This window comes from Mustelus asterias, chromosome 6, assembly GCF_964213995.1.
Source record: "Mustelus asterias chromosome 6, sMusAst1.hap1.1, whole genome shotgun sequence".
Taxonomy (NCBI): Eukaryota; Metazoa; Chordata; class Chondrichthyes; order Carcharhiniformes; family Triakidae; genus Mustelus; species Mustelus asterias.
In genome coordinates, this window is record NC_135806.1 from 72,445,649 (window position 1) to 72,469,692 (window position 24,044).

The 24,044-nt window shown below is 39.9% G+C and overlaps 1 protein-coding gene across 1 annotated transcript in view; it reads right to left on the bottom strand.

Annotated features, from left to right (window-relative positions):
- rorb (RAR-related orphan receptor B) overlaps positions 1-17,076 on the bottom strand; it is a 182,370-nt gene extending 165,294 nt beyond the window's left edge. Inside the window, exon 1 of the mRNA XM_078215405.1 lies at positions 16,771-17,076. Coding sequence (XP_078071531.1) covers positions 16,771-16,777 — 7 coding nt within the window. The 5' untranslated portion in view covers positions 16,778-17,076. The remainder of the gene's footprint in view (positions 1-16,770) is intronic.
- Between the last annotated feature and the right edge of the window lie 6,968 nt (positions 17,077-24,044).

The following is a 24,044-nucleotide window of genomic DNA, read 5'->3' on the forward strand; positions in this document are numbered from 1 at the left end:
GAAATGAGATGCAAAAGAAAAATGAATGTAGTGCAGTCCTTGATCTTGCATTCCCTTCAAGCCATACTGTTACACCCCTCCCCTTTTCTTTTTTATTCCTTTCAGAAGGGTGACGATATTTTACAGAGTAACGGCCATTTCATACCTAGTTACTTAAATTGTACAAATGTGACTTCATTCCTGTATAGATAGATCATTCACAAGAGCAGAATGCTCTCTTGTTCAAGTTTTTACATATTTGGAAGATAGGATTGAGAAAAGGGGAGGTTTTATTTTTGTGCAATGCTTTGTGAAAATGGAGTTACTGCTGCTGCTCACTGTGTCACTATAGATACTGATAATTGTAATGATGAAAAGAAGATTAGCGATGAGTTAGTCCTGTGCGTAATCTTGTACTGCCGGACCAGATTTGTCCGGTAGGGAATAGGTTCTCATTTTAGTTTTCATTTTCACCAAGTTGAGGCGCCAAGAGCAGGAGGTGAGATAATTGTTAGATTCTGTTTCAGAGAAAGAAAATGAGTGAACAAGCCCGAGAGACAAAGGAATGCAGCCAAGTAGGGAGGGATCGTGAGTAGGCACGATAAATAAAAACAGTGGATTGAAGACAATTACAGTGAGTAGAACCAGAACTGTGAGGATCAGATAGGAAGGAACACACAAACAAGTCAGGTAACCATGAATTGTAAGCCTTGGGAAGTGCAGTTGGAATGTATTCGGGGTTAAATAGGAATTGTTAAATTATTCTGGGTAGAAGTACCAGCTTGTGCACAATTCAAGTATTTTCTTTTATTCCTGGTCCCCTCCTGTGTAGTGACCCATCTGAGGGACTGCATACACTGAACTGGAATTTTAAAACACTGCTGTAACTATTTACAAGATTGTAACACTCATTTAAAGGTCATAGAGATAAAATGAACAGAATGGAAGGGGTTTTCTGCAAGGGAGACCTCCACACAACCTTCAGCACAGCAGAAGTCAAGGTCTCCACTAACCTCAATTATAATACCTCTGCCTCCTTTTAGGCGAACACATGCAACATTTCCAATTCAAGCTAATTTGCTGTTAGCATGTATTTAAATTGTGAATTTCTGGCTTTCTAGCCACAAGCATGTGCACCAGATGAAATTTCTACCCTCAAGTAATTTAACAATTTATATTTCACCCTGAATAACATTCCAACTGTACTTCCTAGGACCACCGCCAAAATCTTGCTGTCATTTACGCTGGCGAGACCATAAGATCCTGCTGCCAGCGGGCAGCATGTCGCCTCCCACCGCTGAAAAACACACTGCAGAGGGGGAGGAAAATCCTGTCCTGCATTTCATTGTTACCTGACCTTGTTTTATTCAATGTAATGATCTTCAATGCATTGTCCATTATCATTGTACTGTGAAGGATACCAAACATCACTCCACCACCATATTTACGGATCATGCCTTTACAGTTGCTGATGCATGTTGTTTGGTAAAAGACATCAGTCTAGTAGTACCCTTCTCAGACAGAAAGAACTTTCATTTGTACAATATCTTTGTAATGCCTCAATGCTTTAGAAATACCATGTTGTCCTGTAGACAAATATGGAAGCTAATTTTCACACAGCAAGTTTCCACAAAAAGTAATGAGATAAATGATCAGTTAATCCATTTTGATGGGTATGGTTGAGGAATAAATGAAATCAAGCACCCAGTTTTATTTTGGCAAGTATCTGTTTTACTTATACACGGTTCAAAATAAGTCTTCAGTACTTGTTATGCTTTCAAAACTTTCATGCAATCTTGCAGTCCTTTGAATGCTTAGCTTACCTGTCCTACAGCAAGGCACACATACAGGATGCAACTCACCCATGAAATGATTATCATTATTGTATCATTCCACCAATGCCATATCTTGTCCCCTTACTCAATTACTCATGTATAGGCCTAGAAATAACCAAAAAAATTAGACTCAGTTTATTGCATTGCTGTTCTGGTTAAAGGTGCTTCTTGAAGACAGATTTTTAACATGCTCTTCCTTCATATGGTTTTGCAAGAGGATTTTACCTGCAATGCCCTGAGCGAGCTAACATTTCTCAATAACCTCAGTAAGCCTTAATGTTTGCAATCAGTGCAACAGCTATGCATTCTTGGGAAGATACAGTTAGTGAGTTTGAGGAAATAGCACCAATTGAAGAGGAGAAATAGTGATACCAGAAAAATATCAGGAGCCTGCTGTCTATATAGTACAGGGGTGCCAACATGTATATCTGAAAATGAGTAATCTGTCATGCTGCTGTTGCTATGCAGTGGGAAAGGAAAACAAAGCGCTGGCCCTGCTGCATCAGGCATTGATCTTCTGTCAGTTACATTGTGAACAGCAAATTAGCTTGTATTGGAAAAGTTACATGTATTAGCCTGGACAGAGGCAGGGAAATTTTAACTGAGGTTAGAAGAGACCTTGACTTCTGCTGTGGTGGAGGTTGCATGCAGGTCTCCTTGCAGAAGATCACAACTTGAACTTGTAGAGACATATCTCCACTGCAGTGCCAGACCCCTATATGGTAGATGGCATAATGGATCTGTTGTTATCTGGCATCCACGGTGTTAAGGTCCAGATCAGAAACTCCAAGGTATACAATGAAATTAGCCTAGACCCCAGCTTTTACTTTTGGCATTAGGGATTTTGCTCCAGCGATGATTCAACTGACCCACTAGGAAGCTTTTATCAAAACAAACTTTAATAACAGTTAGAATTTTTAAAAAAGAATCAGCCCAACTTTTACCAATTAAAGTACTTAAACATGACAAAGTATAATTCTTAATAGCTATCAAACTTTATTGTTCCAACTTAGCAGTATCCCTGTAGACATAAACCCCTTCAGAACAAGTTAACACCAAAAGCAGACATGCTTACATGGATGCTAGATTTCCAGCCTTTTAACACCTCTGGACAGAGGTCTAGACAGACATCTGTCTTCTGACTCTCATACAGCAGACTCTCAGAGAAAGATACATCCTCAAGAAGCAGAACTTCAGAGAATTAAACCTGGTCTCTGGCAGATCCCAGTCTCCAGACTTCAGTGACGCAGAGCTACTTCTTTCCACAGCTCCCAAAAAGCAACTGAGTTGATTTCTGTGTAAGCATAGTTCCATTCAGTCACATGATTTGTTCTCTGTCAATCATCTTAATCAAGCCCTACTCTACAAACCCCCGGGGAGCACTAAGAACAACAGAACAGCATTAGTCTGCTGCTGCAGTAACAATTCAGGGCTGCCCCTGATATAAACCCAGTTGCACAGATAAAATCGAAGGGACTGCTTAAAACTTCCTGCACAGAAACATGACAAATAATTTTCTTAAAGGCACAGTATCATCGCAATACTTCGTTCATGAAATCCTGACATTAGAAACAATCCCTGTCCCTTGCAATGAAATGTATACACCTTTCAGGGAAAACTTTGCAACAAGTGAGAACCTTGCTGGGCATTATGGCCATTTTATATAGATAAACAAAGATGACAATGGTTTGGAAACCAGGAACAATTGGCATAAAGTCAGGGAACATGACACCAATGGTTATTATTTAGCAAACTCAAGGTGTGGGGAAATAAGAACCTAAAAAGCAGGAGTAGCCCATTCGGCCCTTTGGACACACTCAGCCATTCAATGAGATCATGGTTGATCTTCTGTACCAGTACCATTTTCCTACCTACACTGTCCCCATTTTCGTGGATGTTTTTGATATATAGAAATCTATCTCTAAGTCTTGAACATACCCAAGAACTGACCCTCCACAACCTTCATACGGTGGTGAATCTTTTGAATTCTCTGCCCCAGAGTGCAAATATTCCTCCTCATCTCAGTCCTAAATGGCCTTCCTCTTATTCTGAGGCTGTGTCCCTTCTTCAAGGACTCCACCAGGATAATCTCTCTATCCCAGAAATCCTCACAGGATAATCTCTCCATCCCAGAGATTACTTTAGTGCACCTACATTACACTCCCTCTATGGCAAAAATATCTATCCTTAGGTAAGGAGACCAAAACTGCTCACAATGCTGCAGGTGTGATTTCACCAAGGCTTTATATAATTGCAGTGAGACATCTTTATCCCTGTATTCAAATCTTGTAATAGGCCAACATGCCATTTGCCTTCTTAATTGCTTGAGATATCTGCATTTCACAGTCAAAGTCATTTGAAAGCTAAGGTTCACTTTGCCTGGTGCAGACATGCGCTGTTAAGATATCAATGCTGTATTAGTAATTCTGCTTGCAGCATGAGCTCCATTGCAGGTGTGTACTTAGGTGACGTGATCCAGAGCTGCAAACAGTAGCCTGATGACATCCTTCTGTTCATTGCTTTCAAATAATGATGGCACAAATAAAAGTAAAGTGAAGGCAAGAGCTTTGGGGGGGAGCAGGAATTGCCCTGCATGATTCCATAATGGTAGTTGCATATCATGTAGAGAAAAATCCTTTTTGGATCAAGGACGCAGCATCATGCACAGAAACTTGAATGGCAACATGGGTACAGATGATTATCCTGGGGATTCTAGAAAAGCTGGCAGTTCTGTAGACTGCACACTCTCTCATGTTGTTGCTGTTAGTCCTTGGGTAAGTGAAGAACTTGTCAGGCCTGCTGAATAATGCATCTGGAAACTCCTTGATATATCGATGGCAGTCTGGAAGCAGCCAGATGCATAAAAATTGAAAGCCATGCTGACTTTGATGGCCTCTGGCTGTGCTACATAGATATTGTACGGAAATCTTCCCGAAAAAGATGGCACAGCTTTGGCAGTGTCTGCTTTGTTTCTAGCCTCCTCAGGCTCATTTGCACTGACATTAGCTGGTAGTTATGCTTGGCACAGGAGACCACAGTACAGTCAAAATATGAAACTTGATACATCAAAATGTGCCATCCAACATTTTGAACATTTCAATACGCCTTTATTAAAATTCTTCATCCAAGTGCAGCACCGAATGCAATTTATATAAAGTGGCCAACAATCTAGTGTCAGTAGGTTCAAACCCTACTCCAGGACACAAACACATTGGTGAACACCACAGAGCAGCACTATATTGTCAGGGGCCATATTGTTACTATGAATGAGAGCAGTTAAGTTCTTTGAGTTTTGACCAACTGTTATCTCACAAACAACTCTTTCAAAACTAGATTACATTTACCTCATTTGCTGCGAGAGATCTACTTCATTGCTTTAAAAGCACTCAGGGCCATAATGTAAAGATGAAAAGCAATATGGAAATATATTTTACTTTTCCCATTATCATGAAGACTTTTGTCATTTAATCTCTTGAACCACACTCTCAGATCTTCTCTCGAATTCTTCCTGCTACCCCACCCTACTTGTTCAAATCCTATTATGTTTCTATCTGTCCTCTGTTCTGATCTACCCCAAATGTTAATTGTTTCTCTACAGATGCTAACTGACCTGCTGAGTATTCCCAGCATTTTTTGCTTTTCATTATATACAATATACAAATACACATGTTCTATTACATAAATGAGTTTCTTTTCTTAAGCCTCCTCCTTGTTGCCTCCTCCCACACCAGTGTCACAACATGCAGAAAGTACCCATTAATTGATGTTTCACGTGAGTCCATTTTCACCTTCTAGTAATGTTGTTAGGTTAGGAAACATAGCAAGTGCTGTAGTCAATTCTTGACATTGTCCCTGTATGGGATGGTGCTAACAATTTCTGGGCCATAACCATGGAGGAAGAGCGTAAAAAAAAAAGATTGATAAAAGGAAGACTAACAAATTGCATTTAGTTTGTGTCCTTTCCAAGTCTGCATAAAAAAATCTTCCATCCCTTATCCTGATAAAAACTGAGGAAACCTAAAGTTGTTAATTTGTGACAGACTCATTGCTAAGTGGAGAAAGAGGATGTTAATCTTTAAACAGTACCTAATCAAGAAGTTTGAAAGATCAGCAACACTTACTTTTCCTGATAAATTAAATTCCCACTTGAGCACTTCTCACTCAGAGAGGCCCTAAAGAATTCAGGAATAGATAAATGTACTCAGTTTGAACTTAAAAATACTGATCCACTTATATTTGCCTGATTGAAAGGCTGGAGTAATAGCAATTTTTAAAAAATCTTTAAAGGTAATATACATTTTCCATTTGAATCTGTTAGAAATCAAACTCTTGAAACACCAAAAGTCAACAGCACCTGAAGAAAGAAAAGCTCTGCTCTGTATAAAGGTCAAAATTTTGTCAAGGAAAAATGCAACTTCAACAGTTTAAAAATAGATTTTAAATAATCTGCAATATATTTAGAATTATTTCTCTAGTCTGAATGGACTGCAGAACTTCATTCCTAAATTACATGATTACTCATCAGTAGAAAATATAAAATACTCCTCATTGTTTTTAAAAATATACTTAAGTAATACATTGCATGAAGCATTGACTTGACAATGAGTGCATTTGGAAATCAACATTTTTGTTGTATTTGTGAAATACAGTCAAACGTCACCATCAAAAATCTCACAAAACGGCAATAAAATGAATGATCAACGATACATATTTTGTGTAATATTGGTTGAGGGAACAATATTTGACCAGCCCTTCTTAGCACTTTCTGCCAAGCAGCCCCTTTGAAATTCAGCAATTGGAATTTGTTCTGCATGGGGACCTGTACTCACGACCCAAAGGAAAGTTCTACCAAATGAGCTGGGCTTATACATAAGGGTATGATTTTGAGTTGGAAAAAATTTGAGACATGCTGTTTATTAATTTAGCAGCTATAAATTACTATTGTGTTAGTTTGGCTTGGTTAGTAACAGTCTGAGGACACTTTAGAGAAAGGACTGCATATGCCTGATTTTATGATTTGTGTTGCTCCATGTCAGCTGTGCCTACTCTCAAAATTATCCCCATGGAGTGTAAATGCAAATTAAATCATTACCTCAATATTTAGACTTGTGCTGAAAATAAAATGCCATCAGCGAGTGGACTTTTGACATAATTACTGGATTACAGAGCTGGTATAATGCAGTTTTATTTTGCAGTATTTCTAGGTTTATTTATATCTAACATGTGGTGATGAGCAATGTAGTTGTTGCAGCAAATACTTGGTTCACTGTCAAAACATGCAGCCCCTCATTAGAATTAATAAACTTCACATCTGAAATAAGCCAGAGGAGATTCAGGCAAATAAATTCCACAGTGTGATGCAAACCAACAGGAAAGCAATGGACGTATTGTAACATTTCTTAATTCTAGAAATTTGTGGAACATTGTGCTATGTCTCTTCTTATCAGTGCAACAGGAGCAAGCAAGTCTCGAGAACCTCTCAGGGGGTATATTTGAAATGTAATCTCTTTTCCTCTTTACCCCTTAATCAGAGTGCATCTCCCTAGTTTTCCATAGATGTACATGTACAAAGATTACATTCTAATGATGCTGGAGGCCCTACCCGAGACTGCCTAAACAATTAGAGTTCAGAATTTCTGCAATTTGTTGTTATAGGCTAAAATTAATTTGAAATGGTGTCGTGGGATGTGGTAATCTGTATGCTACAATTCAATATTGCATATGTTGAAGTCAATCTTATTAAAAAGTAAATTTGATTGACTTTAACAGAACCTCAGCTGAGACCATTATCATAGCAGTGGAGCATATTACATGTGTGGTTGGACATTTCTATTGCTGAAATAGCTGCAATTACAGCAGTAACCAACTTTACAAAAAAAGGGAAGTTTTGTTATTTGAATGAGTATTTATTCCTCCACAAATACATTATTAACTGTGTGGGCAGAATTTCATGGGCAGGTAAACTCCAAGAATGAGTATACACAATGATCAATAATTGCGGCACACTGACACCAATGTTATATAAAATCTCAGCTCCAATAAATTAGGTATTAGAATTGCCAACTCTGAATGCATTGCTGGAGGTCTTGTTACATGACCTCTGACCACCAATCAACCTTTTGTCATATATCAAATATTTTTATAACTAATAAACAAAATTTTTCAAAGAAAAAATGGACAGATTTTAAAAAAACTAATTATGTTGAGTGCATCTATGATTTCTCTCCCGCATTGCTGGGAACAGTGTTCAACAGATTAATCGTTAATTCCCGGAGACTCAAGGTCAATCTTGGAGAGTTGGCAACCCTATTCACTGTGTTACATTTGCTTCACCAAACCAGTTCATTCATCCTCAGTTTTCACATCACCAAACACCTACAGGAACTAAGTTGATACATCAGGTTCTCAGTTTTGTGGTCCAAGTATAAATCCAATTCTTCCAGTCAGAATTATATTGTGTGCGTGTGTGGATGGGAAGGATTTGGGCTGCTGATATCAATGAGTCAGCAGAATAAAGTTGTACTTCAATTCTACACAACATTGGTCTGCAATTTACATGCAGCCACATACTGGTATTCTTCCAACATGAAGGTTCAGATACATAGGGCTTAATTGTAACTGCCTTGGGAACCCTTCAAAAAATTGTGGATGCACAATTGTGGATTCTGAGATTCCTAACTCTATATCCAGATTGATTTTCAGGAGTGCCTTTAAAGGGTGTGGGCTGGTTCCTGCTAAAAGTTCACATCCAGCACTCCCAACCTGACTGACTTCACTGTGGAAATAAGCAAGTCCTACTCCCCAACAATTTTCATGGAGTCTGCCAGGTTTTTAAAGAGTCATGGTTCATAATCCTTCAAGAATTGTGAACCCTTGTGTGCTTGAGGGTACCTTAAAAAAATGTCAGTTACAAAGGACCTCCTTGTGACCCCAATGCCAAGCTATGACAGTATCACTCCCATTGACCCATTATATACTGCATATAGAACCAATAAACCGTATTGTGGCAGTAGGATCTGTACATTTGCTCGTTTCCACTATGATAAAAAAATATTTAATTCCAGGGTAACTAAAGGGTCTGGATGGTTGGCACTTAAGTATCATTAACAAACCACAAAACCTTGAAAAACAGTTGTGAAATTGACGGCAGAGATCAGCAAGCTAGAGTTGTCAATCATGCAATGTTTTCTCATAAGTGCAGTTGTTTCAACAAGAGTAATGGATGTCTAGGCTCTCAGCCAAGCTTGTGTATGCTGTGTATCCATTACTTAAACAAGGTTAACTGGTTTCAAGGGTTTGTAGTTTCTGTTATTGATACCTTAAAAGCTGACTGACACTTTTATTCCCTTGACTTTTTAAAACAGAGGCACAGTGATTAGCAGGGACCCAGTTTCAATTCCAGCCTTGCGTGATTGTCTATGTAAAGTTTGCACATTCTCCCCATGTCAGCGTGGGGTTCTTCCAGGTGCTCCAGCTTCCTCCCACAGTCCAAAGATGTGCAGTTTAGGTGGATTGGCCATGGTAAAATTGCCCCTTAGTGTCCAAAGATGTGTAAGTTTGGTGGGCAAAGTTATGATGGGAGGGCCTGGATGGGATGCGAAGAATCATTACAGACGAGAAACTGAATGGCCTCTTTTTTAGGGATTCTATTAGAAATGAATTAATGACTTTTAAGCTTTTATTAAAAAACACATCCTACTGTCACTGTAATGTTCATGGTTCGAGACAGTGCGGAGTGGTTAATAGGCACGAAAATGCTATAGCTATGCACAGGTAGCATGAGAGGCCATGAGGTGGGTGGAGTGCTATTGCTTGGTTTAGGGAACTAGATAGAGGGACATAGAATGGTATTGGGAGCTTGAGGTTGCATGGAGGGTGGTTGGAATGCCATGGGGGCATGAGGAGTTTGTGGGGGCAGGGGCGGGGGGGTATCCTTTTGTGTTTTTATTTTAACTGGGATGAAACACGGAGGTTGGCCTTTTACACAGCCAGTCCCTGTGGCTGCCTTCAAATTCCTTCCCAGGTTAGCTGGGAAATAGGTTATTTTATATTATACATAAAATCACAAGTCTGTTTTTTTTTGGTATATTCATTGTTGTAAACATTATTAAAATGGCCTGAAAAAGGGTCATATTAGACTTGAAACATGAGCTCTGTTTCTCCCTCCATAGATGGTGTCAGACCTGCTGGGTTTTTGCAGCACTCTGTTCTGATTTTTCTTTAACTGATGCCTTGTTAACCACTAATAAAATAAGAGTTGTCACTCACCAGCATTTTACCTGTACGTTGAATGCAGTAAAAGTAACATAGTAAATGTTTTACAATTTCTGTTAACTAGAGTAGCAAAGGATCATAAATATATGCTCTGGAGACTGTAATGAATATTTATAAAGACAATTAAGTTCCAAGACAATCAATACTTAAATGAATTGCCTGCGGTCATATTGAAACTCACTGCCGTGCAGACATCACCACTTCAGTAGATAAACGGGGAATATCCCCAGAGCAGACAGAGCTGTGAAAGATTATCTCACAGACTGACCAGTGAACAAATAATTTACTAAGTCGTAACCTTAAAGGAATGTCAATATTTAGTGTCAATTTCAGACTACCAAATATTGATAGATTTTCCATCCCAAAATAATATGTTGGCCAGTTGATAAAGTCTGCAACATGACAATTGCCAAAGCTGCCCTCAAAGCAGGAAGATTGAAAGAGTGAAAAATGCGCATTTACCTCATAGGCAAATTACTAATCATTGCTGGGATTTCTGATTTCCTCTCTTAAGTGGAATTTGAAAATTATCTTTCTAATGGTGATTGATGCAAATCATTCTTTTGTCAACTTGGTGTATTTCTTTTTCTATAATCACTGGGTAATGCTGTAAATTAGAATCTTGGCAGATGACCTGGTTCCAGGTTTTTTTCTACAAAGGCAACAAAGCTGCTGTAAAAATATGGCGATCCTGTCAGAGCACTCCCCTTATTCTCTTTTCCTCGTGAGCAAGTGTTGGCCCTGCCTAGTGCTAGCTCCAACAGCAACCCACCCGAGATCGAGAACTCAAGGCATAGTTCATCACCAGTGCAAATTCACATTGCTCCACTCTGTGGCGCTACACATTGAAGCACAAGTGTGCTGTACCACTGAACTTTGTAACTTTTCAGTTGTAGCGATCCAGAATTTAGTTGAAGAAATGACTCATTTGTTTGGTATTTGGGCGTTTGTAATGGATGCTACAAAAATGTAAGTGTAATAGGCTCCAATAGAAAGCTGCTTAAAGCTGATTGAAAATGCAAGAGGCAGGGAAGATTTCAGGTCACCAAATATTCACTTTTAATTGTTACTGTGTCAGCGACTATCCATTTTGCAAGTTGCTTTACAAACACGTACAGAATAGATTGCACATTTATTAACTGTCTCCAGGAACAAACATTCCATCACAATTATTTAAATTTCATTGACTATTCTGTGAAAACACTGGAAATCTATCTGCAATAGATGGGTTTTACATATAGGATACCTCGGCTGAAAAGTGTTAGAAGCCTGTAACACGACTGAGAGGCACTTCACTTTTGCTGCCTATTAGGTCATTTCACTTTTGTCATAGCGCTTTCATACAGTTTATTCATTAAACACATTTTGTCATCTAATTTAAAACAAATTTTCAACTTCCAAATAGCTTCTGATCAGAACAAATGTCAGCCCTTGGTCATTAATGTTCCTTTTCCTGGTTGATTAAATTCAAAAGTGCATGTTAATCATGTTTCAGAGACCAATTGTTTGAGCTATCATATTATATAATATTTTCTGCCATTTGATGAGAGGTGATAACAATCCTTTGAAGACAATGGAAGTTCTCCTGTTGCATAACATGAAGAGGCAGCACAGTGATCATGTTATGATACTCGTGTGAGATTTATTTTTAAACAGTTGTATTAATTGTATGTATGAGAATGTTAATGTTCCATTTTACTTTGACACATATTGATTTGTGGAAGCTATCATTTAGTAGAAGCTATGTTGTCGGTAAATTAGGCATTAATACATAAGATCGAGTGCACATTCAGGATTGACTTGACACATGTATCTTCCAAATCAAGAACTGAGAGCACAACAAAAGATTCTAATAGCAATGCAGTGATAATGAGCCTGGATTTAAACCATTGCATAATTTGTTAAAGGATTTAAAATGAGAGCCAGATTAATGCAAAGTTTTATTCCTATAAGAAAAACCTTATGATTTTGAAATGAATAAAGTGTAGTCAAACTGCACTAAAAATCTACAATGAAACTTCATGAATCCACCATGTGATTAAAGATGCACATAAAGCAAGCCTACATTAATCTGGATTTAGCAAGTGCAGATGCCATTTAATTATGGAGAGGGCAAGGGAGTGAGAAATAAAGTAACATTATGGCCGGGATTTTCAGGCCTTGCCCGCCATCAGGATCTCCCGTCCCACCGAAAGTCAAATGGACTTTGCCGGACTCGCAACATCCCCCTCGGCGGATCCCATCATGGTGGAGCTGCAAAATCCCAGCCTATGTTAGGTTTTACATGGAAATATTTCTGCATTACAACAGTGACAATACAAGTACTTAATTGTTTGTAGGGTGATTGGTTTATCCCGAAGTTATGGAAGAAACTATGTAAATGCAAGTCTTTCATTTTTTAAATATACATTCCCAATAAGATTTTAACGCAATGGATTTTATTCAAGAGGTAATTAGCAGTCTTTTTAGGCATTCCTAATGAGTAATTCATAAAAAGGTCACAGGCCTCTCCAGGGTGGGGCAATTCACGAAACACCTATAGTATATTTATTGATCTTCATATAATGGGACATGTTTGAGGATTTAAGATACAAAAGGTGGATACGGAATACAAAACAAAAGGAATGACTTAGGATGCAGGACAAGCACAGAAAGTGCTTTTAAAGCAGAGAGGGGTTGGCTAAAGTGCAGTGATTTAAAGAGAGAAGTCCAGAGAACACTGAATAATTGCTATCAATTGTGGAGCAGGAGGAGGAATGAGCAATAATCTCCAGGTGAGTTGAGTTTGTGTGTGTGGGATGGACAACAAGTGTGGACGACACCTTGGGAGAGAGACTCCTGAACTGAAAAGTGGATAAGTCTGCAAAAAGCCAGGGGTTGGACAATGATGTCCATTATTTCGCTTCATGAAGCTGATGTTCCATTTAGATGTCAAATCCATTTTCTTCATCCACTATTTTAACATTTGTTCCTTCTTAGCATCCAAAACTATTGCACTGTCATGAAAAGGAAAAATAAATGTACCCTTATGTGAAGTCTCCTTGTTCTCTTAATCTAATGATAGAGAAGATTGAAAAAAATATTCAATTTCTTAAAATTTCTCAGAAAAACCTCACAACAGAGCCCATTCAATATCATACCCTTTTCCGTCAGCCACAGCTAACCTGGGTTTAATAAGCAAACAGTGCTGGTCTTGAAGCAATTTGCTCAGTCATTAGAACCCTGGATGTATTAACATGTGAATAGCTCTGACAATGAACCATTTCTGCAACCTTTTCACACCTGTTTTATGATATCTTGCCTTCACTCTCACTGCGTTATCTCCTGATAGCACATTTTTGGTCTAGATGTCCTTTCATTACAATTGAGTTTGTCTTATTTAACAAGCCTGCTTGAATGTAGTGTTGTTAATACCATTCATTAAACTGGCAAAATGGTCTAATAATGAAAGGACTCCACTTTGTTAATGATTACTGTCTCACAGCAATTATCAAATGTTACTCCTGCATTATCTCCCACTACTCCATGAGTGTAGGAAAAAAAATGACAGTAGATTACCTATAATACCTTCTATTGAGCTCTAGTGCAAGTCTATTAGTGAACTCATAACCTTTTTTCTGCCGCCTTATCATTGGGGCTATTGGCTTCTCAATTTTGCCCCCTTTTCAGGTCATTCTCTTCCGACTTTCCATTAGAAATGTGAATACTCTTTCCCTCATTTTCTATTGACTGGGAATATGGCCCCTTTTCTTTTCATTACTGAAACTGTCCTCTGTTATTGGGTTCAGAACCTTCTTTCAGCAGATTATAATTGGGATCTGATTTTTCTCTTTTTTTGTGGAGGACAGTGGCCTTTACTTCACTTTCACTTCTTATTGTAGGCTTATCACAGCTTCTAAAATTAGTTCGATCATTGCCTCCTTCACCCACTTTGAGATTTTTTTTGAAAAACACTTTCACATAGTGATGTTACCACCTTTGCCATTGCACCCAGCACCATTATAATACAGTCTTTGACACCCATGCATGTTATAATGGGGGCACGTTATGTCATAGGACTGTCACTCACAAAATGAAATATGAAAAATTGTTGAGCTCTGACCCTCCCGCCTTTTAACTGTTAGTGCTGAAAAACAGGAGCCAAAAGCCATGTAAGGAAGGTGGGATGCAATTGAAGCGATCATTATTTCACATTTTGCTGTCATTTTGATTCCGCTAGTCATATCACCCCCACCTCCGTCCCCCACACCCCCGAAACACTCATTATGCGCTTGTTCATTTCATTTCTTTACTGCCTCTGGTGCAAGTTGATATATAACACATCTGGCTTCCACTCCACATTTTCTGCTAATTATCCGAGCTTTTCAATAAAAAAAACTACTGGCAAATGCTGTTAAAAGGATCAACTTCGAGGTTTGCTTGCTTCCTAGCTTTAGCGGGGAGGGGGGGGGGGGAATAATCTGTTCTGATCAAATGGCACAATCAGTGCATAAACATCTAATTGCCACAGCATGGGGAACAGCACAATGACTATTAAAATGCCACATACAAATTGTTTGGCCAAATTCACTTTGTAGTCACAACTACCACCTTAAAGTTGATTATCTTTTTTTGCGCGCCTTGTTGCACTTTTCTATTGTATTTCACGTAAAAGGCAAATTTGATTTGCAAGGTTTAGTTTTTTTAAAATTTCATTTACAATACACTAAAATGGAAGAACGCTTCCTATAATCCAAATGAAATATTTAGCTAAAGGCGTTGATTGAGTGCTGTTGTTGTTTGCCGAATTTGCTGTTAAAGCGTTGAAAATAAAAAGTTAACTTAATAATCAGCAATATTCCCTTATTGTAAAAAACTTTTAAAACATCACTACTAGTACTTCAAGTACCATTCAAAGATATGCATTTTCTTGACTGTGTCGTCGATTGTAAATATAGAAAAGGAGAACAGGATTAATTCTAATCGCCAGTGTCTAATGTGCTGGTAATAGGAAAGCCAAGCAGTACGCAAACCTCAAAAATAACAGATAAGCGAACATCTGAAACATTCACACACAAGCAAAAATAAATTCCATACTTTACAACAGACATATTTGCAGGAGTGATGTATCTCCATTTGTGTGTTTTAATAAAACAGTAAATCAACAACTTGAAATAGAATGAGCTTCATACTGAAAGAGAGAGAAACGCAGTAGATAAGGCTGCGAGACAGGCAGCTTTATCTCGCCACAAAGACCAGACACAAGTTGCTACTTTTAATTATTTAAAAAGAAAGCGACTGGGCAAATGACAAAAAAGTCTTCTTGCAATGTAGCTCCGATCTAAAAGCAGTTGGCGTGCACTAAACCACATCTACATGTCCCCTTATCCATTCCGCGCCTCCTAACTTAACACAAATGGACTCCGATGCATTTGACAATACTGTAGTTAACACTGGAGATACTTGTACCTCTCGTAGAGCAAGGACACAAACCCACAGGACAAGAAATGCAAACTGATTTAGTGCTGTTGGCTTCTGTCTGTAATCACGATACCCTTGTTCAAGTAAAACAGTTTGCTGATATTATGCTAAATACTGCTAATATACTGTTGGCGATAAAGCCCTGATCCCATCCACATGACAGGACTGCACACGACTACAGCCGGGAAGGGGGGTGGGAGGTGAGTCGAGTGCGTTGCGTGTGTGTATATATATATATATATATATATAATGTGTGGAGAGGTTGGATTGCTATTTTTTTATTTGTTTGGCGGGAGGCGGGGGGGGCACCGGCTTACAGCAGCATCTTGACGGATAGAAGTAGGTCAGTGGAACACATGACACCGACTGATTGAGTCCACAACCCCAGCCAGCACCTTTAGCACAGTACTGAGGGCCCTACAGCATCTTCTACACTGGACCGTCCACTGAAACACAAGATGCTAGAATTCAGTGTGGAGGGCAGAATCCTGGGGATTTAGAGAAAAGTTCGCCGTCTGTGTTACCAAAAAAAGAAATGAAGGCTCTCCGATACACGCCAACAAAACTAAACATCCATCGCTATATGTTGACCATCTGCTGTTCTGATGCAGTTCAATACTGTACCAACCAGTTATGTTTACAATTGGACCCAAACTGCCAAATGTGTCAGCTGACGTTTTTTCATCATAAAAGTGATTTTTGACTCATCTGGCAGTAATTGAAACAATTCTCAACGCTGAGATTATATAAAGTTCATTGCTCAGAGAGAGACACACACACAGAATACAGCCAATGCTGCTCTAACGGGCTGAAGAGTGAAAGGGGCTGTAAAGATGTCTGGAAGCCCTTGCACGAGATTTCCTTCAAAAGTAACCGACTGGAGTAAACAAAAAACCTGATGTGACAGCTCCCCGTCACTTGACTCGCCAGCTCTCACATACAATTGAGCGGTGCCATCAGTAAGCATCAAAGTTTATGTTTACAGAAAAAGCACACATTACCCGGAGCCGCTCACACCAAGGTGCCGAAAATGCAGGAAATAAAAGTTTGCAGTAACTGTCCATACAAGAGACATTTTGTTTACAAATATAGAATCACACGCCCCCCCCCCTTTTCCTAAAGTCGGTGTATAGTGCGTGCTCGTTCCCCCCCCCCCCCCCCCCCATCATCTCTCAGCTGTCACAAACATTTGGCCAGCAACAGCTTCCAGGCGATCTCTTACCTCGCATGGTGGCGACTTCAAATGCAAAACGATCATGAATATATATCAAAACCCAATCCTCCGCGAGAAATGAAGCGACGGCTAGAAGGCGACAAGCAGATTGTCAGTAGGTTGCTCTCCCACCATTGCTGATCCTTCCCTTCAGTCTGTTATTACTGTTCCGTTAGCGCTCCGAGTCTGAATGGAGCATGTGGCCTTTCACATGACATCTGCGCCGCTCATCCGTATGTGAATTTCACTGGCACCCGGAGAGTGAGGCTTCTTATAGCAGCCAGGACTGTTCTGTCACTTCCAGCTCCTCCTACTGACCATCGCCCGCCAATCATTGCCAAGAGCATACGGGGAAAAATCCACAGTAAATAAATAACATTGAATATAAAAGACCCTTCACTTGTTAACAGAATTATTTTCATCAAGGTAACCCTACAGTCTCAACAACCATAACAATTTAGCAGATTATTCCGTCATGCCAACACTTAGACAGTCAGTTTATTACGACTTATTATTTATTTTGAACACATTTTCAATGCGTTTTGTTTCTAACTAATAATATAAACACCATTTAGTCCTTTCACTAGTTGTGTATTATAAAGGGCCAAGAATCTCCAAACCATCTTTAAGAGTCCAAGAAAGGGCGTTATCTTTTCAAACTATTAGTTTTTGCAAAACTGTAAAATCATTTCATGGGCTTTGTAGTTGTTAGCGTTTGGCTTTCAACTGCCTTGGCACTTGGTTGAAATAGTTGGAATGGCAGGTGTTTTAGTGCACCTGTGTCCTCACAACATGATAAAATATGAAACGCACTAAGTAGGAACTAAACTTAATTCTTCATATCGGATGGTTAAGCCAGAGACAACATTAAACAACTAACAGGTTACGAAGTGAAAAGATCGGAATTAAATTATATTTAAGTAGTGGAGCTTTGAAAGCGGGCACGTTTGCAACCACATTTGCAACTTACCAGCTGAGGCAATATAACTACATTCGGTGAAACTGCAACTGTGGAAAGGACAATATTATAAAAACTATGACTGTTAAAATGGTTCATCGAGAGTAATTATGCTTCTTTATCATAACGTGGTTATATTTAAAACGTACATTGGGAATACTGCATTTTAATACATTATAGATGAGGTTGTATTCCCAATCTTAATGTTTACCATTCATTGAAAACATCCAACTTGCACATACAAATAAGTCTTCTTCACTGATTGTATAATAAATAACTTGCATTTAAACAGTGTCTTTCACAGTCTCCGGATGTTCCAAAGTGCTTTGCAGCAATTTAACCATTTTTGCAGTGTAGGCAACTGATGTAGTGTAGGAAATATGGCACTAATTTTCTATGTCCCACTAACAGTGATGTGAGTGTGACCAGACAATCTGCATCACTGGTGTTGGGTAAGAGATAAATCTTGGCCAGGGCACTGGGGATAACTCACAAGGCTCTTCTCCAAAACAATGCCATGGCATCTTTTACATCCACCTAAGAGGGCATGTGGGCCTTGATTGAACATCTCATCCAATTAAATAGCAATAGTCAAGCTTCTTCACACATGCTGTCTGTATAAAGGCTCACAACAAAGTCCAGTAGTGTTGCATTGAAATGCATGCTCATAGAACTATGAATAAGTGATGCACATTTTAGTTTCCAAAGATGTAGAATGGAATTGAACTTGAGACTGCACTTGGATTGTTCAAGGTATCTTTAAGTATCACAAACTCTGTTTCTCTCTCCACAGATGCTGCCAGACCTGCAGAGTTTCTTTTTTCATTTCAGATTTCCACTATCTGCAGTATTTTGCTTTTATTTAAATGCTCTTTTTTCTGTTTTGTTTCAGAATATATCATAGAGAAGTAAAGTGTGAAAGCATTGTACTTTTATTATGGTTCAAAATACTGCTTAAAAACAAGATTCATTAAGGGACAGTTTGCTCATTTCTCCTATCTGACTAATGGGCATCAATCATTAATGCTGAGTGAAAGCTGCACTTGTAACATTCAGAATTTCTAATCAACTGTCACAATTCTTCAATGGTGATGTAACCACTGCCACGAGTACAGAAAATTGTGTTTTTAAAATTTAATTGTTTACAAAACATGATTTGAATTTGTGGAGTCTAGAAAAAGTGAATGAACATCCAGTCAGGAATTTAAAGATTGGGCAGGAGTTTTCTCTACGTTATGCCATTCGTTTCCAGCGCACTTCACCCAAAATCAGCCAAAGTGCAAATGGCTGCAGAATTTTAAGCACAAATTGCTTTCAGTGCAAACTGAGTTTCTTTGATCTTTTATCTTAGTTCAAAACAAATTGAGCTAGGAGCTGTAACTGCCCACAAACTGGCCACACTGCAGTATCGAATGAATTACCAATTTGAGTTTCTGCTAATTGTGCCTCTTTGCGGGCCTACAAGAACGTTCTTAAAATTAAATTTTTGAGGACATTAATAGACTCCTTTAAAGCTTTGAAATATTAAATCTTTTTAAAATTACTACAAAACTGGTTACGATATACAAAGTAAATAGTAAATGGCACTGTGTAGTTTTTAAAGTCATTTTTAGTATTGAAAATTGAATCACTTACAGACAGTTAAAAACATTTACTTTTGTGATAGACCCATTTTCAGATGGAGTAATAAAATTGTGTAATGATAACGTGCTTAAATACCTCAAGGAATATCACTTAATGTAAATACAAATAAAACATTTATGCCTAAAATGCTGATCAAACTGCACTGGTTCAAGACAGAATTCCCATTTGGCGATATACAAATGAGTTTGAGTGGAAAGTTGAAAAGAAAACTTCTGAAAAATAGCACAATTTTGAGCCCGATTTGCCCTCGGATCACCAATTGTGCTAAAACATAAACTTTTAGGGGCTATCTTACCAAAAACATTCTAAGTGCCAAACGAACATGAAAACGGGAGAAATTCGCGCCATTTTTTGGGCAACTCAAAAATCTAATCTTTCCTGACTCTGTCAAAAAAATGAGGCCAAACCAGATTCTCACCAGCAGGGGAGAATGGGTGGGTCCTAGCTCACCCAAAAGCCGGCTGATAGCAGCAGAGGGTGCCTGCTGCTACTGTGCAGATCTTTGTACTCTGTGAGCACATAGATCTGTCATTGACTCCCCCAGCTATCGCTGGCCTTCGCAGCTGATCACACCCTTCCCCCCCGCCCCCTACTACAGAGCTCCACAGCCGATCACCTGTCCCGCCGGGCCCAATTATGGTCGAAACTCCCCTCCCACATGCACTGACCAGCTGATTGTTGGTTACAGAGTGCGCAGCGCCACTCCCCCACCCCCAGATCACTGTTGCAGAGTAGCCGCAGTCCCCCCCCGAATGGCCCACCTCCTCAGGCCTGTCCCATCGGGCCCTGACCCCTTGATACTGCCTGGTGCCCTGTGGGCAGTGCCAGTGTGCCAGGCCAGCAGTGCCAGGGTGTCCAGCAGACAGTGCCTGGCTAGCAGTACCCAACGGGCACCCTCCACTCTGCCCCCAACATCATAGGGGATGCCTCAATGGCCTCCAGTTCAACCAGTGAGGCCATCGTGACAGGGCCCCATTGATGGGGGCCGTACATGATCCTTGCTGGAGAGAACCTTCACCGGCGAGTGGCAAGTGAGCCTGGAAGAAAGTGTCGTGGGCTCAGTTGTAATATCTAAATGCTATTTAACCTACTGGACCGATTTAACTGATTTAACTGATTTGGCGGATATCCGGGTCTGGTTAGATTGCGAGAGGCGAGAAATCGGGCACAACCCAATTTCTTGGCTCTCTCGCAAACTTATCGGCTCGCCCCACCCATCGGCCAGCGGGGCGAGAAGGTCAGATTGCTCCCAGTCTTTGATCTTTAACCTACTTCCATGCAAGTTCACAAGTCACTTCTCTATGCTTTTACAGTTCACAGACAATGCAAAGATTTAAGTGGAGAAATTATGATGTGACCAACAGCCCAACATTTTTTTGGATATCTTTTACCTTTCATTTAATGTCTAGATGTTTTGTGCTTTTCTTTAGGTGAGACCTAGTTCCCTAACTCCCAGATTGTTTTCTTTGCCTAAGTATCTGGATAAAATCATAGCATACTCAGGAAATGAACAGGGGCCCCTCCTCAAATTATTTCAGTTATTGCTTCCATCCGAGGTGGCACAGTGGTTAGCACTGCTGCCTCACAGCGCCAGGAACCCGAGTTTGATTCCTGACTTAGGTCACTGTCTGTGCGGAGTCTGCACGTTCTCTCCGTGTCTGTGTGGGTTTCCTCTGGGTGCTCCGGTTTCCTCCCATAGATCGAAAGATGTGCTGGTTAGGCGCATTGGCCATGCTAAATTCTCCCTCACTGTACCCAAACAGGCGCCAGAGTGTGGCGACTAGGGGATTTACACAGTAACTTCATTGCAGCGTTAATGTAAGCCTACTTGTGACACTAATAAATAAACTTTAAAAAAACATTAATTTATGTACAAATTATCATTGCCTTTATAGAACAGACCACAATAGACTTTGACTGCCAAAAACATTTGCAAAGCCGTAATTGATAATATGAAACAATAAAAAGATATATATTAAATACAGCTGGAGTATAAGATACATTTTAAGATAACAGTTACCCTCATCCAGTTCCTCTTGTATTAAATAAAATGAAAAGGCTGTACTAAACTAGAATATAAATAATTTCCTTATGCAGTAGTTCCTTTCTTATTCCCCATAGCTATAGATACTAACTAGCTGCAAAATCTCTTTTCAAATGTTCTAGATGACTCAGAAGAGGCAGGTTGCAATATCTTTGAACATTGACAAAGATATAATGAATTTAAATAATTGTTTAACACAAATAATCTTAAACAAATCATATATGTGGCTAGAAATTGTTTTTGACTTATCTTCAGGAGTAGAAATTTGGTGTGGTGCATCATTCATCAGAAGGCCAAGCTTGAGGCCCACCTGAATCTGGGCCCCAGGCCTCACCTTCATTATTGTGGTGAGGCGGCATGTTGGCACCGTGGTTGGCACTGCTGCTTCACAGCGGCAGGGACCCAGGTTCGATTCCCGGCTTGGGTCACGGTCTGTGCAGAATTTGCACATTCTCCCCGTGTCTCTGTGGATCTCCTCCGGGTGCGCCTGTTTCTTCCCACAGTCTGAAAGACGTGCTGGTTAGGTGAATTGGCCATGCTAAATTCTCCCGCAGTGTACCCGAATAGGCGGCATAGTGTGGCGACCAGGGGATTTCCAAAGTAACTTCATTGCTGTGTCAATGTAAGCTTACTTGTGATAATAATAAATAAACTTTAAATTTTTAAGCTGTGCATGTCTGTCATGTTGCCCCAAAGCATTTTTCCTGTTTATGACTGTCCAATTTCAGCTGGTTACCTTACTGACAACAGCTTCAGTTATGTCCTGGGAGGGAGGAAGAGAATGAAAGGAGGTTAACGTGGACCAGAAGCTACCTACAGTATTGCTATGGAGCCAGAAGGAGCATCCTGCACCACCATTGGTTTCACTCGGAGATAAGTTTATAGAAAAATAACTTCCCATGTTGGTTTACTCTGTAAATTTAGGTTCATCCAAAACTTGGGTTCATCCAAAACTCTGCTTTTTTATTTGTCCTAACTTGCACTAGTACCGTTCACCCTATTCACTGTGCTCATTGATCTACACTGGTTCCTGTTTAAGCCAAGTTTTGATTTTTAAATTCTCATCTTTGTTTTCAAATGCCTCCATGGCATTGTCCTTCCCTATCTCTGTGGTCTTTTTTGACCCTACAACCCTCAGGGACAACAATACTCTTCCAATTTTGGCATGTCGAACATCCCTGATTTTAATTGTTACACAACTGCACTGCTCATGCTTTGAGTTGCCAAGGTCCTAAGTCAGACATTCCCTCCCTAAACCTCTCAGACTTCCTACATCTGTACTTGAAATCTACCTCTTTGACTGAGCTTTTCGTCATCGGCCCTGATATCTTCTTATGTGGTGCAGTGTTTAAAGCTTTGATATTTGAAACACTTTTTGACTACATTATAGATGCTATATAAATACATGTTATTATATGGGAACTACTCTATTCAGTGCTAATCAATTCCTAAAAAGTGTCCTGTAAAAGACGTTATGCCCCATTGTAAAGAGTGTAAGGGCCTAATGCCTGTTTTATGTGGTTCCCACAGACGCCTGAATATTGCTGGATCCAGTATAAGGTTGAGTGCATTTCAGGTACTCTTTGCCACTTTCCCCAGCTTTGCCATTGCTCAGCCTGTATGCACTCTTCTACATTCTGAGATGTTTCTGGGAAAGGTAGGGTAGAAGATGGTGCTCACCCTGGGTCAAGGTTCCCATTTCCCATGCTGCTTTTTGTGTTAGCTACTGGGCTTCCTCATGGTTTCTCTCTCTGATCTGCTTACTGGGCAGGCCTCAAGCCCTTCACCATAACAATAATGCTTTTTTGCCTCCTTTCTGCATCTGACAAACACGTACAGCTATACTCCTTACACACCTATGACTGTGTGGCCAAATTCTCCTCCAATTCGAGTTTCAAGTTTGCTGACGACACCACCGTAGTGGATCGGATCTCAAACAATGACGAAACAGAGTACAGGAATGAGACAAAGAATCTGGTGAACTGGTGCGGCAACAATAATCTCTCCCTCAATGTCAACAAAACAAAGGAAATTGTCATCGACTTCAGGAGGTGTAAAGGAGAACATGCCCCTGCCTACATCAACGGAGACGAAGTAGAAAGGCTCGAGGGCTTCAAGTTTTTAGGTGTCCAGATCATCAACAACTTGTCCTGGTCCCCCCATGCTAACACTATAGTTAAGAAAGCCCACCAATGCCTCTACTTTCTCAGAAAACTAAGGAAATTTGGCATGTCAGCTACGACTCTCACCAACCTTTAGAGATGCACCATAGAAAGCATTCTTTCTGGTTGTATCACAGCTTGGTATGGCTCCTGCTCTGCCCAAGACTGCAAGGAACTGCAAAAGATTGTGAATGTGGCCCATTCCATCACGCAAACCAGCCTCCCATCCATTGACTCTGTCTACACATCCCGCTGCCTCGGCAAAGCAGTCAGCATAATTAAGGACCCCACGCACCCCGGACATTCTCTCTTCCACCTTCTTCCTTCGGGAAAAAGATACAAAGTGTGAGGTCACATACCAATCGACTCAAGAACAGCTGCTTCCCTGTTGCCGTCAGACTTTTGAATGGACTTACCTTGCATTAAGTTGATCTTTCTCTACACCCTAGCTATGGCTGTAACACTGCATTCTGCA